This window comes from Emys orbicularis, chromosome 2 (assembly GCF_028017835.1).
Source record: "Emys orbicularis isolate rEmyOrb1 chromosome 2, rEmyOrb1.hap1, whole genome shotgun sequence".
Taxonomy (NCBI): domain Eukaryota; kingdom Metazoa; phylum Chordata; order Testudines; family Emydidae; genus Emys; species Emys orbicularis.
The window spans coordinates 177,562,373-177,578,995 of NC_088684.1; the positions used below are offsets into that span (position 1 = coordinate 177,562,373).

General features: G+C 46.5%; 1 protein-coding gene across 1 annotated transcript in view; it reads right to left on the reverse strand.

The window, feature by feature from the left end:
- The window catches only part of INVS (inversin), a 225,614-nt gene that overhangs the window by 111,576 nt on the left and 97,415 nt on the right, over nucleotides 1–16,623 (reverse strand). The window contains exons 4-5 of the mRNA XM_065399241.1: nucleotides 13,116–13,289; nucleotides 1,322–1,489 (exon numbers count right to left, since the gene is read on the reverse strand). Of these exons, the coding sequence (XP_065255313.1) occupies nucleotides 1,322–1,489; nucleotides 13,116–13,289 (342 nt within the window). The remainder of the gene's footprint in view (nucleotides 1–1,321; nucleotides 1,490–13,115; nucleotides 13,290–16,623) is intronic.

Consider the following 16,623-nt stretch of genomic DNA (forward strand, 5'->3'; position numbering starts at 1 on the left):
CAGTGAAGTCAATGGAATCTTTGCCACTAACTTCAGTGGGTGCAGGATCAGGCTCTTTGTGCGATAGTCCATACTATGAAAAAGTTTGATAAACAACTTCAACATTTGAAAACATAAAACTCTAAATCTGGTTATTTTAACCACTGCCTATTGTTCCACAGATATCTGCCTACAGCACAGGACTTGGGATGTTTATAAAATGACTATTTTAAATTTATCTTGTACTGCAAATAAACTCCAAAGTACTGAATATATTACAAATATCTTCAAAACCCAAATGCCATATTTGGAACAAAAACATGCCCAATACAATTTTGTAAACATTATTATTAATTATTATTATTAATTATATATGTCAGAAAATTACTATTTTAATAGTCTAAAATTTAAAACGGCTAAATGTAAGGTTATGAATGTGCTTTAGCAAATTGGGCTAAATTTCCATATGTGCAGATGAGTTCTCAACTTGCAAGGTCTTCTGAGGATAAACAGCCATTATAGATAGCTCAATGGATGTCTGCCTAGTGCAAAAACATCTTAAAGAGGTAGAAAATAACAGAGACTGCTGTGATATTAAGGGAAAAATGCAATCCTGCATTTCATACCCTTGTTTCATGTCACTGAAGTTACTGGGGTTCCATAGAGTGAAAGTCAGGACAGAATTCGGCCCTAACAATTTTGTATGATTTTGTGCAGTCATTATAGTTTCTAACGAGAGAAAAAAGTTCCAGAGAAGGAAAACATACATGTCAGCAAAGGATTATTTAATCCACAAAGAAAGATTTCTAGAGGTGACTATATAATTCTGAATAAACTAATCCAGGGTGTGCTGAAAATTGATTAGGCATATCCTTGTACTCTGACCCATTACGTAAGAAACTGGATTCACACAATGAAATTAAGTGGCAGTCAATCAGGAACCAATTAAAAGAAACATATGCAACATATAAGGTAGTCTCCTAATGAAATTCACTGTGCAAGATGTCATTGAGATAAAAATACGCTTATTTAAAAGGGTAGATTTTACAGCCCCCAAAACATTTACAGCTATGTAAATAATCATATCATACTTTAAGCCACACATTTACTGTCCTTTGCAGTTCAAAAGGAATTCCTTTCAATCTTCAGCATAACAGCTGCCGAGGTGCACTGTGAGGTATATTCTATTACTTATGAAACAGTTATTGGACCCAAAGAGTATAGCATTACAAGGACCAGTGGAGTGATCCATCAAATTTTATACCTCCATGAAACTGAAAATATGTATATTAAGAGTACAGAAAAATAGACAGAAAGGAATTATTATAATAAACTTTCTTACCAGAATACATTTGACTGTTAGAACTGCACTGGGATCCTTGTGGTTAGCTGCCCAATGAAGTGGGATTTTGCCTTCAATATCAGGGATTCCAATATTAGAATCGTGTTTTATAAGAAGTTTCACATGCTCTGGGTTATTGTAGTAGGCACTCCAGTGCAGAGCAGTTTGCTAGAACACAACATTCACAAATTTTACAAACACATGAATTTTAAAAATGAAATTAAATGGATACAGTTTCAAAATTAGTTTTGTGAAAAAAATACTTGGAACTTATAAAAAGATATCTTCATAGATACTTGGATCTTCCAAGAATCTATGAAGATAGGTTACTTAGAAGTTATAAAAAGCTTTCTTAATGATCTCTAATCAGGTTATATTTTTAAAAGTTTAGAGATTTACACTATTTACACTGCTGTCGCAACATGAACATTAATGTATCTCAGACCTATAATTAAAGCTAAGATTTTGTCATGGATGTTTTTTAGTAAAAGTCACAGACAGATCACAGGCAATAAAGAAAAATTCACAGAAGCCCATGACATGTCCATGACTTTTACTAAAAACATCTGTGACAAAATGGGGAGCTGCAGAGTCCCCACACTGCCCACAGCATATCAGCAGCTGCAGGAGCCCCAGCTTGGAGCTCCGGGGTCCCCCGCTACCCGTGGGGGCTTGAAGCTGTGGTCCCCCTACCGCCTGCAGTGGCCAGGAGCTGCAGAGTACTCCCACCGCTCCGAGCCACCACAAGCGGCGGGGAACTCTGCAGCTCCCAGCTGCCACAGGCTGAAGTCACAGAGGTCTCTGGAAGTCACGGATTCATTGCTGTGTAGAACTCTGGGCTTGGGCTGGATCCCCGGGTGTAGGGCCCTGCAAGGTGGGATGGTCCCAAGCTCGGTCTCCAGCCTGAGCCCAGAATTCTACACAGCAATGAAACAACCCGCAGCCTGAGCCCTGCGAGCCCAAGTTAACTGGCACGGGCCAGCCGTGGATGTCTAGTTGCTGTGTAGGCAGACCCTTAGTTTCAGTATGAAGTTCTGGACATTGGACAAGAGTTTTCATATGATGTGATTGTGACGGTGCCACCCATAAGGCTTTATGGAAATGTGCTTATGTATGTATTGTGACAAAGTTCCTCCTCTATCTTGGTGGGTCCTGCGCTTATTGGCGGATTTCCCAGGAATGTGTCTTGGCTGGTAAGGAACTCAGTCATGCATGGACATGTGACTTGCCCAGGTGACTCCAAAACTCCATTTTGTAGCTGGACTTTGCATAGGAGTGAGGAGGGGGTCTCCACCCACAAGAGAAAGTCTATTTAAGCCCGTGAGAGACCCCTCCATTTTGTCTTCAGCTGGCTAAAGAAAGAGCCTCTCCACCCCAAAAGATACCTGAAAGAAACTGGAACAAAGGATAGTGACTGCAAGGGGTGTGAGTGATTGCTGAACCCAGACTAAAAGGAGATTAGTCTGTAAAAGGAAGCATTCTGGAACTGGGGAGAGTATCTGTATTCAGTTTGCTTAGACATAGATTTGCGTGTTTTATTTTATTTTGCTTGGTGACTTACTTTGTTCTGTCTGTTACTACTTGGAACCACTTAAATCCTACTTTCTGTATTTAATAAAATCACTTTTTACTTATTAATTAACTCAGAGTATGTGTTAATACCTGGGTGGGCAAACAGCTGTGCATATCTCCCTATCAGTGTTATAGAGGGCGAACAATTTATGAGTTTACCCTGTATAAGCTTTATACAGGGTAAAACCGATTTATTTGGGTTTAGACCCCATTGGGTGTTGGGCATCTGAGTGTTAAAGACAGGAATACTTCTGTAAGTTGCTTTCAGTTAAGCCTACAGCTGTTAGGGGATGTGATTCAGACCTGGGTCTGGGTTTGCAGCAGGCTAGCGAGTCTGGCTCAAACCAGGTAGGGCATTAAAGTCCTAAGCTGACGGGGCAGGAAAGCAGGGGCAGAAGTGGTCTTGGCACATCAGGTGGCAGCTCCCAAGGGGGGTTCTGTGATTCAACCCGTCACAGTGATTTCATCTATTTGACTTCAAAAACTCACAAACCATTAAAAAACAAGGACATTCAAAGATATAGGACACCTCTTAATTATGCATAATGTCCACATAGCACATTTCCACTGAGACAGACAGATTTCACTTCACTAGGAGCTTCCTTCTCCCTACAACAAACAAGGAAACATGCTACACACAACTTGTTTACTCTCCATGGCAGTGTAACACAAACTTAATTGGGACTCCAGAAATGTTAGTAAATATTCAGCATTAACATATGTGCACAGGTTAACTGTGTAGTGTGTTTTTCTTTGCTGGGCCTGAGACAATCCCCAAAGCCCTCTCCCTCATCATAGGACTGTGTTTTCTCCTTTCTCCCACACACATAAGGGTTTTGTTCCCTCCCTCCTTCCATACACAGGGACTGTGTTTACTTCCTATACTGACACACATACAAAAGGGTTTTCATAGGGCTGGTCTTCACTATGGGAAGATCAACGCTCCTGCAATCGATGCAGCAGGGGTCGATTTAGCGGGTCTAGTGAAGACCTGCTAAATCAATGGCAGAGCGCTGTCTGGTTGACCCTGGTACTCCCGGTAGTTATTCACGTAGCTGGAGCAGCGTAACTTAGGTCGACTTACCCCGGTAGTGAAGACAAGCCCATAGTCATACATTATAAAGTCAGAGGGGACCATTGTGATAATTTAATCTGACTTCCAGCATAACACTTCCTTGAATTAATTCCTGTTTATTGAATTAATTCCAGCACATCTTTTAGAAAAACGTCCAATCTTGATCTAAACATTTCCAATGATGGAGAATCCGCCATAAACCTTGGTAAATTGTTTCAATGGTTAACTACCCACACAGATAAAAATGTGGACCTCATTTCTAGTCTGAATTTGTCTAGTTTCAACTTCCAGCCAACGGATCTTGTTATAACTTTTTCTGCTAGATTGAAGAGCCCTGTATTATCAAATTTATGTTTCCCATGTAGGTACTTATAGACTGTGGTCAAGTCAGCCTTAATCTTCTCTTTCTTATACTAAACAGATTGAGCTCCTTATGTCTTTCAATATAACATATGTTTTCCATCCTTTAATCATTTTTGTGGCTCTTCTCTAAACACACTCCAATTTATCGACATCCTTCTTCAATTGTTGACACCAGAAACTATCACAGTATTCGGATATTAATTGCACCAATGCCAAATAGAGGTAATATAACTTTCCTATTCCTACTCAATGTTCCCATTCAGCTTTGTGAAATTGGCCCTTTAAAAGCAACAAGTACATATATTATTGGTTTGGACTTTTATCTGTTTGCACACAATAAATGTAATCAATTCAGGATCACTTGTACCTAAGATACCACTAATTTTTAGTTCTGTGATCAATTTCTCTTAATCTGTCAAGAGGAGACCTTGTATAGAATTCTCCTGTGACAGATACAACACTTTTTGAGTTAGGAAACTGTCATCTATAATTTTTAGAAATTCCAACAATGTTTTAGTACTGGCAGCATGAGACATCCAGCAAGTCACTTAGATTAAAGTCCTGCATGATAACACAGCCTTTTACCCTGCAAATTATAGATAGTTTCTTAAGGAGCTGGTAATCCTGTTCTCCAATGTGATTTGGTGGTCTGTAGAACTTAGTACCCTATTTGTGCTTTATCTGTTAGAGCACTGATCCATAAACATTCGAGATCATTTGCTTTAAAGTTGTCAATGACTCAGAAACAGGTAACAGGTTTTGTTCACTTCCCCTCATGCAAACGAGTTTTGTTTTGTTTACTCCCTCCTGACAAACACAAAGGATGTATTTTTACTCCTCTTGAGCCTACCCAGGGATTGTCTTTATTCATGCCCTCCGAACACAGGTCTTTACTCCCCACTACATGCAGGTTCTGTGGTTAGGAAGTGCTCTACCCACAAACACTCTTAAAATTTACAATTTAAGATAGATTACTGCAATCTATAGCAGCCCCATAACATCCTTATATATAAATCCATACTAAGACAATGGCCCAAGTAAACAGAGCTCTGCCACTTAACTTGCTGTGTGACCTTGAGCAAATTAATCCACAACTGTATTAATTTAGATGGAATAAATAGGCCAAAGGTGTTTTCATACCACAGTCACTGTCCAATATCAAACCATGTTAAACAAGGTCTGGGGTTTGAAATACAGACACCTCAGCCTGCTTTGTACTATGGCAAATACATCACTAAAAACCCTTTTAACCTTTTATTAAACATAAAAAAGGAAGGAAAAACAGTTAAAGCATTTGAAATATAAAATCTTAAATAAGGCTTTCATTTTAACAACATCCCATGCTCCCTTTTGCTGAAGAGTTTTTAGAAGGAAAAAAACCTTTTATTCGACAGTCCCTTAGATGGTATAAAAGATGGTAACAACTGTGTTTTGGGGGGAAAAGAGAAATTAGTTGTGATGGGCTGGAGCTGTTGTTAAATTCCAATCCCATTTCATCCCAGGTGGTGTTTGGGATTCAGCTTGAGAGGTGGCAATGTCATCTGAGTATCTCTCTATAGCCCAGTCTAGTCAGGACAACTCTCAGGGTCAGGATGAAGAAGGCCTTGGGTCCCAGGACATGGAGGAGGTGGCCGCTATGACGGTGAAGCCTGATCCAGTAGCCAATTTTTCTCCCCAACGTCTCTTTCTTTAAGAGCCCACAAACGGAATAGGGGGTGGAATAATCCATCCCCTCATTATTTTGTCCACCAATTACGCCTAGTTTCCAACACATCAATTTTGGTTTACTGATTTCTGTTCCACACTTCTCTTGTTTACCAAGTATGATCTTAAAACAGCCCTTGAGTTATATCAGTAGACCTTTTATTTTGGACTAATTAAGTCTCTCTCTTCCTTTCACACCTTTTCCTATCAACATTTGTTATTACAGGTTATTGTGACATCTGATGAAATTTCATGTACTTTTTACAGTTGAGCTCACAATTAAGGTACATTTGTAGCCTCAATTATCACACCACTACCTCTCAGCTTCAGATTTCCCATCTGCATAAATGAAAAATGCTTATTCAGGGGTGTTATTAGGATTAACACTAACCAAACAATGTAACAGTTTTGATGTTTGTGGACCCTGATTATTGTACATTGATTGTTAAAGATACAAGTTTTTTCTCTTTTTTTCCCCTTCATGGTGTCACTACAGGTCAGAGTTAAGGTTTCTGCTAATGGAGAAACATTCAGTTTTGAAGAATAATGGGAGTGGGGGGAAATGACCAATAACTCCCCCAAATATTCAAAGGTAGGTTTTGCACAAGATTTCAGTGAGTTTAACTATGTGGAAAGTTCGAAGAGCTTCTGACACAGTTAAGGTTGTTTAGGTGCCTTAATTGTGCACTTCCATACCTTAACATGTTTGGATTTCTTTAAGTTAAACCTGAACTGATAATTTCCTGGGTTTATAATGCTTGGTTTGGCGATAATTGCAATATCTCAGTAATGTAGCTTATTCCAAATAACTGATATGTATGCTCAACCTTAAATCCATTTTATATAAATACTGTCTGGAAATAACAAATATATTGTTACAGATCATTACTGTATCATTCTTACAGATCATTACTGTACCAAGCTTATTTTGTGAAAGCAAAAAAACAGTTACCTACCTTGCGTAACTGTTGCTCTTTGAGATGTGTTGCTCATGTCCATTCTATTCTAGGTGTGCATGCGCCCACGCATGTGGTCATCAGAGATTTTTGCCTTAGTATCTGGTATCTTGGTATCTGTAGGGTCAGCTGTGGCGCCCCCAAGTGCTGCGCTCATGTGTTGGTATATCAGGTGCCGCTGGCCCTACGCCCTCTCAGTTCCTTTTTTGCTGGCAACTCCGACAGAGGGGTAGGAGCGTGGGTAATGGAATGGACATGAGCAACACATCTCGAAGAACAACAATTACGAAAGGTAGGTGACCGGTTTTTCTTCTTCAAGTGCTTGCTCATGTCGATTCCATTCTAGGTGACTCACAAGCAGTATCAATGGAGGTGGGCTCGGAGTTCACTGTCTTGCAGCTTGCAGAACTTCTCTGCCAAAGCCAGTGTTGTCTCGAGCTTGCTGGGTAAGCGCATAATGAGATGTGAACATGTGGACAGACCAGGTAGCGGCCCGACAGATCTCTAGGATTGGTACCTGTGCCTGGAAGCCCGCTGATGATGCTTGTGCCCTAGTCGAGTGTGCCATCATGATTGTTGGCGGAGACACCTTCACCAGCTCGTAGCAGTAGCGGATGCAGGCTGTGATCCAGGACAAAATCCTCTGAGCAGACACTGGGAAACCTTTCATTCTGTCTGCCACCGCAACAAACAATTGCGTTGACTTATGGAACGGCTTTGTACTATCTACGTAGAAGGCCAGCACCCTCCTGATGTCCAGTGTAGCCTGCACTCATCTGATGATGAGGCTTTGGAAAGAAGACGGGTAAGTATAAGTCCTGGCCAGTATGAAACTGGGAAATGACCTTGGCCAGAAACGTTGGGTGCAGTTGAAGCTGGACCTTATCCTTGTAGAAGACTATATAGGGCGGTTCCGAAGTAAGCGCCCTGTTCTTGGACACCCTGCAGGCGGACTTTATCGTGGCCAGGAACGAAAAATTCCAGAAGAGAAGCAGGAGACAGCAGGAAGCCAGAGGCTCAAAGGGAGCCCCCATGAGCCTCGACAGCACGAGATTCAGATCCCGGGGGGATGGGATCCCGGACATGCGGGTAAAGATGCTCCAGACCTTTCAAAAACCGTGCCGTCATGTCATGAGCAAAGATCGACTTGCCTTGGAACGGAGGATGGAAAGTAGAGATAGTGGCCGGGTGGACCTTGATCAATGACAGGGACAAACCTTGGAGTTTGAGGTGCAGCAGATAATCCAGGATCTCATGCAGCAGGGCCTGCTTGGCCCGAATATGCTGTTCCAAAGCCCAGCACATGAACCTTTTCCATTTGGCCAGCTAAGTTGCTCTGGTGGAGGGTTTCCTGATACCCAGCAAGACCTGCTGAATACGGGCCGAGCATGACTGTTTGTCTGCGCTTAGCCATGCAGTAGCCAAGCCATCAAGTGCAGCACTGCTAGGTTCGGGTGCAAAAGGCTGCAGTGGTTCTTGGAAAGCAGATCTGACTAGAGGTGCAACTGCAGTGGGGTGGCTACCGAAAGGCTGAGCAATGTGCTGAACCAGTGCTGGCGAGGCCATGCAAGGACTATTAGGATAATTCTCGCCCTGTCTTGCTTGATCTTCACAAGGACCCTGTGAATCAATGGCACTGGCGGGAAGGCATACTTCGGCGCCCCGACCAAGGAATAAGAAAGGCATCTGACAGGGAGCCCTTGTCAATCCCCCGGATTGAACAGAACACGTGGCATTTTCTGTTCTGCCTGGACATGAACAGGTCCACCTGGGGAGTCCCCCATCTCTGGAAGACTATGCTGACCGCCTCCAGATGGAGCGAACACTCGTGGTGAAACGAGAAAGTCCTTCTGAGGTGATCCGCCAAGATATTCCTGGTTCCAGGCAGGTGCACGGCTATCAGATGAATGGCATGCCGCATACAAAAATCCCAAAGGCGGGGAGCTTCTTCACAAAGGGCCAAAGTCCTGGCACCGCCATACTTGTTGATGTAATACATCATGCCGGTATTGTCCGTAAGGACCTGAACCACCTTGTCATTCAGGTGGGGCAAGAAGGCCTGGAAGGCAGGCAAACCACACTGAGCTCCCTGATGTTGATGTGGACAGCCAGATTGTCCCGCAACCAGCTCAACTCACCCAGGTGGGCTCCCCAGCCCAGGTCCAAAGCATCGGAGACCAGGGTCAGCGACAGGGATGGGGTCGCGAAGGGTACTCCCTCCAACACCGATCCGGGCTCCAACCACCAATCCAGGGATCACCCTAACTACCTGGTCTAGGTCATGCCTGTTGGGGACGTAGACCAACGCCAGCCATGCTTGCAGAGACCAGAGATGGAGTCAAACATGGCTGACCACGTACATACACGCGGCTATGCGGCCCAACAGCCATAGGCAGGTGTGAGCCAAGGTGAGCAGGTGGTTCTTTACCTGGGAGATCAGGTCCGATGTGGCCTGAAAATGCGCTTCTGGAAGGAAGACTTTGCCTCGCCTGGAGTCGAGAACCGCTCCAATGAACTCTATTTGCTGCACAGGCATTAAAGTGTTGTTTTTTCTCATTTATTAACAGGCTCAGGTTGCGGCAGGTGGAACGCACCAGATTGAGGGTCTTCTGCACTTGCTCCCGAGACCGACCCTTGATGAACCAGTTGTCAAGATACGGGAAGACCCGGACTCCTCGACGTCTTAGGTAAGCAGCCATTGGCACCATACATTTTGTGAACACCCTCAGGGCTGATGAAAGGCCAAAGGGCAGCGCCGTGAATTGAAAATGGCGTCCACCCACTATGAAACGGAGGAAAAGTCTGTGACCTTGGAATATGGAAATAAGCGTTCTTCAAGTCAAGGGCAGTATACCAGTCTCCTGGATCCAGGGAGGGGATGATGGAGGCCAGGGAGACCATGCGAAACTTCAACTTTCTGAAAGACTTGTTGAAGTGACGCAGGTCCAGAATAGGTCTGAGGCTCACTTTTGCTTTTGGGATTAGGAAATAGCGGGAATAGAACCCTTTTCCTTTCATGTCCCAAGGGACCTCCTTCACTGCCTCCAGGAGCAGGAGGTTCTCGACCTCTTGGACGAGGAGTTGCTCGAAGAGGGATGGGAAAGAGGGGGTTGGGAGGGAGGGGCGGCCGAAAATTGCTGGTTACAGCCCCGAGATACTATGTACAGCACCCAGCGGTCTGTGGTGACCTGTGACCAGGCTGAACGATAGGGATGAAGACGGTTAAGGAAAGAACAAGGTGGATCTGGGGAATTGATTGGGGGCGTCGCTCTCAAGTGCACCTTCAAAACGAGCGCTTCTGGCTCCCGGGATGCTTCACTGGGCCAGGCTGCGCAGGTGAGCGGGAGGAGGAAGGGCGGTGATGACTAAAGCTCGTGTCTCTATCCCTTCTCCTTGCAGGTCCTTGATGAGGCTGCCAAGGCCTTGGTGGTGGGGGCAGCCGGAACTTTTTTCTCTACAGACTGCAGCGTATGCATGCCCAGCGAGCGAAGGGTGACCCAAGTGTCTATGCAGCCTCGCATCAGTCTGCTCCAAAAAGAGACCGTTCCCAGCGAATGGGAGGTCCTGGATAGAGGTCTGCAACTCTTGGGACAGGCTAGTGGTCTGAAACCAGGAGCTGTACCTCATGACCACCACTGACGTGACCACTCTAGCCACCGAGTCCGCCCGCATCCCATGCCATCTGGAGAGAGCACATTGTCATTGCGGTGCCCTCCTCCACCAGCGTGCTGAATTCCTGGGCCAGACCCTGGAGAAGGAACTCCTTGAACTTAGGGAGGGAGTCCCATACATTAAAATTATACCTGCCCAAGAGGGCCTGATGGTTCATCACCTGGAACTGCAGGCTGGCTGTTGAATAAACTTTTCTCCCAAAAAGGTCCAGTCTTTTGGCCTCTTTATTTTTGGGAGTTGAACTAGTGTGCCCCTACTTGGCCCTTTCATTGGCTGCAGGGACAACCAGCGAGCCCGGAGGTGGGTGGGTATAAAGGTACTCGAACCTTTGGCCAGGACAAAGTACTTCTTTTCAGCCCTTTTGGAGGTGGGAGGGACGACTGGGTTTGCTAGAGGCCTTGGCAATTTTCAGGACCCCGTTATGCACTGGTAGTGCAAAACGTGCCGGGGTAGAGGCTGAGAGGACATTGAACAAAGTGTCCGCCTGCTTGGCCATCTCCTCCACCTCTAGGCCGAAGTTCTCGGCCACTTGTCGAAACAGGGCCTGATGTTCCCTAAAATAGTCTGGTGGGCTGGTCCTCGATGGTCCCGCGACCACATTGTCCGGGGATGAGGACGATGACTGTACCGCCGGGGGAGGCTCCAGGGCATCATCCCCCGTGGGGAGAGGGGTTTGGGGGGGAGGGGCGCTGTCTCCTCTATCCCGACCTCCGAGCGGGTCTGATGCACCGAGCCCGGTGCCGCCAGCTGTTGCTCCAAGGCAGCAGTAGATGAGCGGTGCAAAGAGGGCATCGTCATCACCGGCATGCCCCAGGTGCTCCAATAATGCTACTGGCCATGCTGCCAAGGCGGCACCATCAATGTTGAGGCAGCCGCAGGTGCCCATTCGCGCCTGTGGGGTCTTGGCAAGGGGCTGAACTGCCCTTTCATGCCGGAGGAATCCCCTTCCAGTGACCATGGCAGGGCTGTCGACTGCTGTATCTGTCTGCTGACAGTCGTCACCGGACATCGGTGTTTGGAGTGGGAGGATCGGTGCTGGTATCAAGGGGACTGGTGCCGGGGGTACCAGAATCACAATGAGGAGTGCTCCCATCGGGCAGGTGACCGAGATCTGTGCTGAGAAGGCAACCGGTGGGAGGGCGAATGGTGCAGGTGGAACAGAGACTGGCACCTCCCCCAAGGCAATCCGAGTTGAGATGGCGGGGACCGCAATCACTGTGCCACTGACCAAGGGCGAGCCCCAGAGGATCTGGGCTGCGATGCCAGAGATTTGGCGGTGTGGAGATGGAGAGCACCACCATGTCTCAGGGGATCAGCAGCGCTCCACTGCCCCCTGAGGGGTCTTAGCAGCTGGCTTGCCCTCGTAGGAAGCCTTTGCTGCTTCCTGCGGCACGCACAGTGCAGGCGGAGGCCTCTGCTCTCTCAGCGCCGGGGGAGCTTGGGAAGACGTCGATGCCGTCAGAAATTTGGGTCACCTACTGCTCCCGGGAGTTGGTAGTGGATCCTTTAAGGACTAAGGGCCCTGACCAGGGAGGCACATCCACATGGCTCCAGAGTGGCAGGTAAGCCCGAACTGGGTCCTTTGCCCGATGCCCCATGGCCTTTCTTGCCTGGTGCTGGGGAGCCATGCTTCTTTGTTTTCTTTCTGGGCACCAGAGATGGGGAGCAGTGCCGGGCAGAGCCCGATGCCGGGGGTGTGCTGCGCACCAAGGCTGAGGTACTAGGCGAGATTTGGTGGGATGGCTTGGAAGCTGGACGAAGGGCAGCCTCCATGAGGAGAGCCCGCAAACGAATATCCTGCTCTTTCTGAGTCCTGGGTCGAAAAGTTTTACAAATACTACCTTGTCCTTCACATGTGATTTCCTCAAGCACTTGAGGCAGCTGCTGTGGGGGTCACTTACAGGCATAGGCCTGTTACAGTCCGCGCAGGGCTTAAACCCCGACTGGGGCACACCCCACCTGGGTCAAAGTCCCCGCTGGGACTATAACTTCTAACTCCTAACTACACTTTAAAACTGCTTAATACTAATTACTATAAACAACTATTTACAAGGCCCTAAGGCTCAAAGTCAGAAGAGATGAAACCACTAGCCCTTGCTATGCAAGGAAAGGCGCTCCTGACTAACCACCACGGGTGGTAAGAAGGAACTGAGAGACCGTAGGGCTGGCAGTGCCCGATATACCAATGCATGAGCGTGGCACTCAAGTGGGCGCCACAGCCGGCCCTATGGATACAGCAAAGACAAAAATCTCTGATGACCATTGGTGCACGCACACCTAGAATGGAATCGACATGAGCAAGCACTTGAAGAAGAACAACGGTTTCAGATACAGGAAACATATCTGACAAGGTAACAGAAATAATAGATGTGTTTCTTTCATATTTATCTGTTTTATTAATTGGAATTGGATTAAAACTGTCACAAGAACTGTCGCTAAAGCAGTATCTTACCTTGTTTCTGTCCTGTGTATCCACTTCGCCTGGTGCCATGTATTTTAGCAACAAAGCTAAGCACTTGGGACTCTTGTGGCGGGTAGTTAAATGTAAAGGAGTCATTTCTTCTAAATCCTTTTGCATCCAGTTTGCTCTACGAGCAAGTAAAAGTTTCATGAAGCGATAATTTCCCTGGATAAGAAAAAATATAACAGTAAGAAACTAGCAACTTAGTCAAACCAAAAGATGACAATATTTAAAGACATCATTGTTATATTATTGTTGTATTATGGTAACAAAGCAATACCAGCCACCTGTAATGACTGGCAGGACTTGAACCAGGGTGGGCAAGCTCCACTTTGTGGCAGTTGTAACTTAGCCACTCCCTGTGATCCACAAACCACAGACAATGAACACTATACGAAGTCCTATCCAAAAGCTCCAAACTGACAGCTGCTTCGGAGGCTCCTGATTGGTCCCTTGACCCCATATATGCCCACAGAGTGTTCCAGGATGCATCCAGGCAACATGTAGATTACCAGTGAGCTATGACGACTGACTCTGCTGCTGAGCATCCACTATGGCTCTGACTTGGATTTTGACCATCACTCGGGACCCAGAACCCCAACAGAAGTTATGATCTCTGGTACTGACCTCAACCCGGAAATCTGACCTTGAGCTGCTCAAGCCCAGACCTTTGTCCCAGAACCCTGACAGTTTGCCTGGACCAACCCTATCCCATGCTGAAGGCCATCCCTATAGGAACATGGAGGCAGTGGGTCATCTCATGCCTGGCATGTCTCAAAGGACACTAGAAACGTCTGAATGGGTTGACCATCCCCAGGAGGAACTCCCTACATTGAGAGCACAAGTGTTGCAGCTCTCATTGCAAAGCCAGATCTTGTAGGTGCAGATGCTGCGCTGAGGACTCAACTGGTACAGTGCACTCCTGGGGAGCAGGCTCCAAGGCGAGAATACTGCACTCCAGAAACGTTCTGCACCTGGCCCCTGGATGGGGGGCCAACCTTCCCCCACCCTGAATGCTTCAATGGAGAATGCCACAAATTTAGAGGGTTTCTTAATCATTGTCATGTGCAATTCCTGCTCCACCCCAAGTCCTACGCTACTGATCTAGCTAAGGCGGGATTTGTAATTAGCCTCTTAATGGTAGAGGCATTAGATTGGGCCTGACTCTGGCTAGAACAAGGAATGCCAACACTGCTGAACTGGGATGCTTTCTTTCAGGTGTTTTCTGTCATTCTGGATGATCCCTACTGCACTGTTTTAGCTGTGGCCGCCCTGCGAAAACTACAATAAGGGGAGGAATCGGTTGCCTCCTACACCACCCACTTCAGACAACTTGTCTCTGACATGGAGTAGAATGAGGAGGCACAGCTCCACCAGTTTCAGTGGGGTTTGCATGAGGCAATTAAAGATTAACTACCTCGCATGAAAACCCCAACCCATTTGGATGCCTTTTTTGATCATACCATATGGATCAATAACAGACTACGGCAGTGACATAGAGAAAGGAATGGGTCAGTGCCACATCCCAGCCAAGTCTCCTCAGTAACAATCCCTGGGTTGGTCCCAGGGCCCATGCAACTCAATGCATCCCACCACCAGGTGGCTCCCAAGGAAAGAGAATGCCATTCCCACCACAATTTGTGTTTCTACTGAGGGGAACCTAGCCACCCACTTGCCGGCTGCCTGTTGTGGGTCCTGAGACATCCATCCCCTTACAAAAGCTTGCCCAAGGCACGGCAAGCTCTCATTACACCTCCAAGTTCAGGTCCTCCTCTACATTCCGGGTGAACCTTGATGAGTTCTCCCACAACGTGCACTTGTGGACTCCAGGGCAGCAGACAACTTCATGGATGCGGACACTGCCCAAACATTGGACATGCCAGCGCAGCCAAAGGTAACTCCTGACCTCATAGAGACTATAAAACGGCTAGTTCCTGTCCTCAGACCTGGTGACCCAGGAGACCATGCCTTTGGAAACTGTTATCTAGAATCACTGAGAAATCCTAAGATTTGGAGTGATCTCTTTACCGCACTTTCCCATAATTGTTGGCATCTCATGGTTGGCAACACATGACACGCACATCTTGTGGTGGGAACGGAAAATCAGTTTCCACTCTGAATTCTTTCAGCACATCTGCCTGCACATACCACCTGATGGAGGCCAGCCAGAGACTGGATTACTGCTTGGAAATCCTCTGACCCTGGCCATGGGTCAGGTGAGCTCACCACTAAAATCAACCCCTGTTCTTCCCACTAAGTACCACAAATACCTGGATGTCTTTAGAAAAAAAAAAAGTGGACGTCCTACCAGCATACTGAGACTATGACTGTCCGATTAACCTACAACCTGGGGCCAAGATACTCTTCAGCCACATCTATGCAATGTTGGAACTGGCAGCCCTGTGGCTCTATCTCCAGGAGAATCTTGCCAAAGGGTTACTCTGGCTATCAACCTCCGCTGCCAACGCCCTTCTTTTTGTCAAAAAGAAAGATGGGAACCTGTGCCTATGCATGGACTATCAGGCCCTCAATCAAGTAACTGTCAGAAATCGGTACCCCATTCCTCTCATCCCAGAATTGTTGGGCCACGTGCAATCAACCCAGGTACTCACTAAGCTCGACCTGTGAGTTTACAACCTGGCAAGGATCAGAGCATGGGATAAATAGAAAACAGCTGTTTAAACCTGCTGTGGCCATTATGAATACTTGTTAATGCCATTCAGTCTCACAAATGCCGCTGCCACTTTTCAGCATTTTGTGAACAATGTAGTCCATGACATCCTAGACCAGTACGTCGTAGTTTACCTTGACAACATTCTTGTCTTCTCCAGAGTCCAACATTCTTGTCTTCTCCAGACGTCCATTCCTAGCACGTCTGATCAGTACTGGATTGGCTCCGCCAACATAGTTTATATGCAAAACTTGAAAAGTGCAACTTTGATCAACGTTCCATGGAGTTCTTGGGCTACATCTTGTTGCCCGAGGGCCTCCAAATGGATCCCAGAAAAGTGGATGCTGTTCAGACCTAGGTGGCCCCTTGAAACATCAAGAAGCTGCAACACTTCCTGGGGTTCACTAACTTTTATAGATGTTTCTTTCCTGGATTTTTGGGCCAGATAACCCTGTTGACAGCACTTCAGTGCAAGAACACCTTCATCTGGTCCCCGGCAGCACAACAGGTGTTCAACCAGCTCAAGAGGGCCTTCACCAGTGTGTCATTCTTGACACCCCCCAACCCAGTGAGGCCCATTGTCATTGAGACTGATGCCTCCAATGCTGCCATCAGGATCATACTACCCAAAGACATCTCCTCCCTTGTGTCAGCTCCTCACGGAAGCTTACTCCAACAGAATATCACGAAACCCTAGGGAAAAAATGTCTAGTGATCAAGTCCAGCTTTGAAGAGTGGCACTACTACCTGGAAGGGGACAGGCACCCTATACAGGTGTACACAGATCATAAAAAACTAGAATACTTTTGCAAGGCTAAGGTGCTAAAC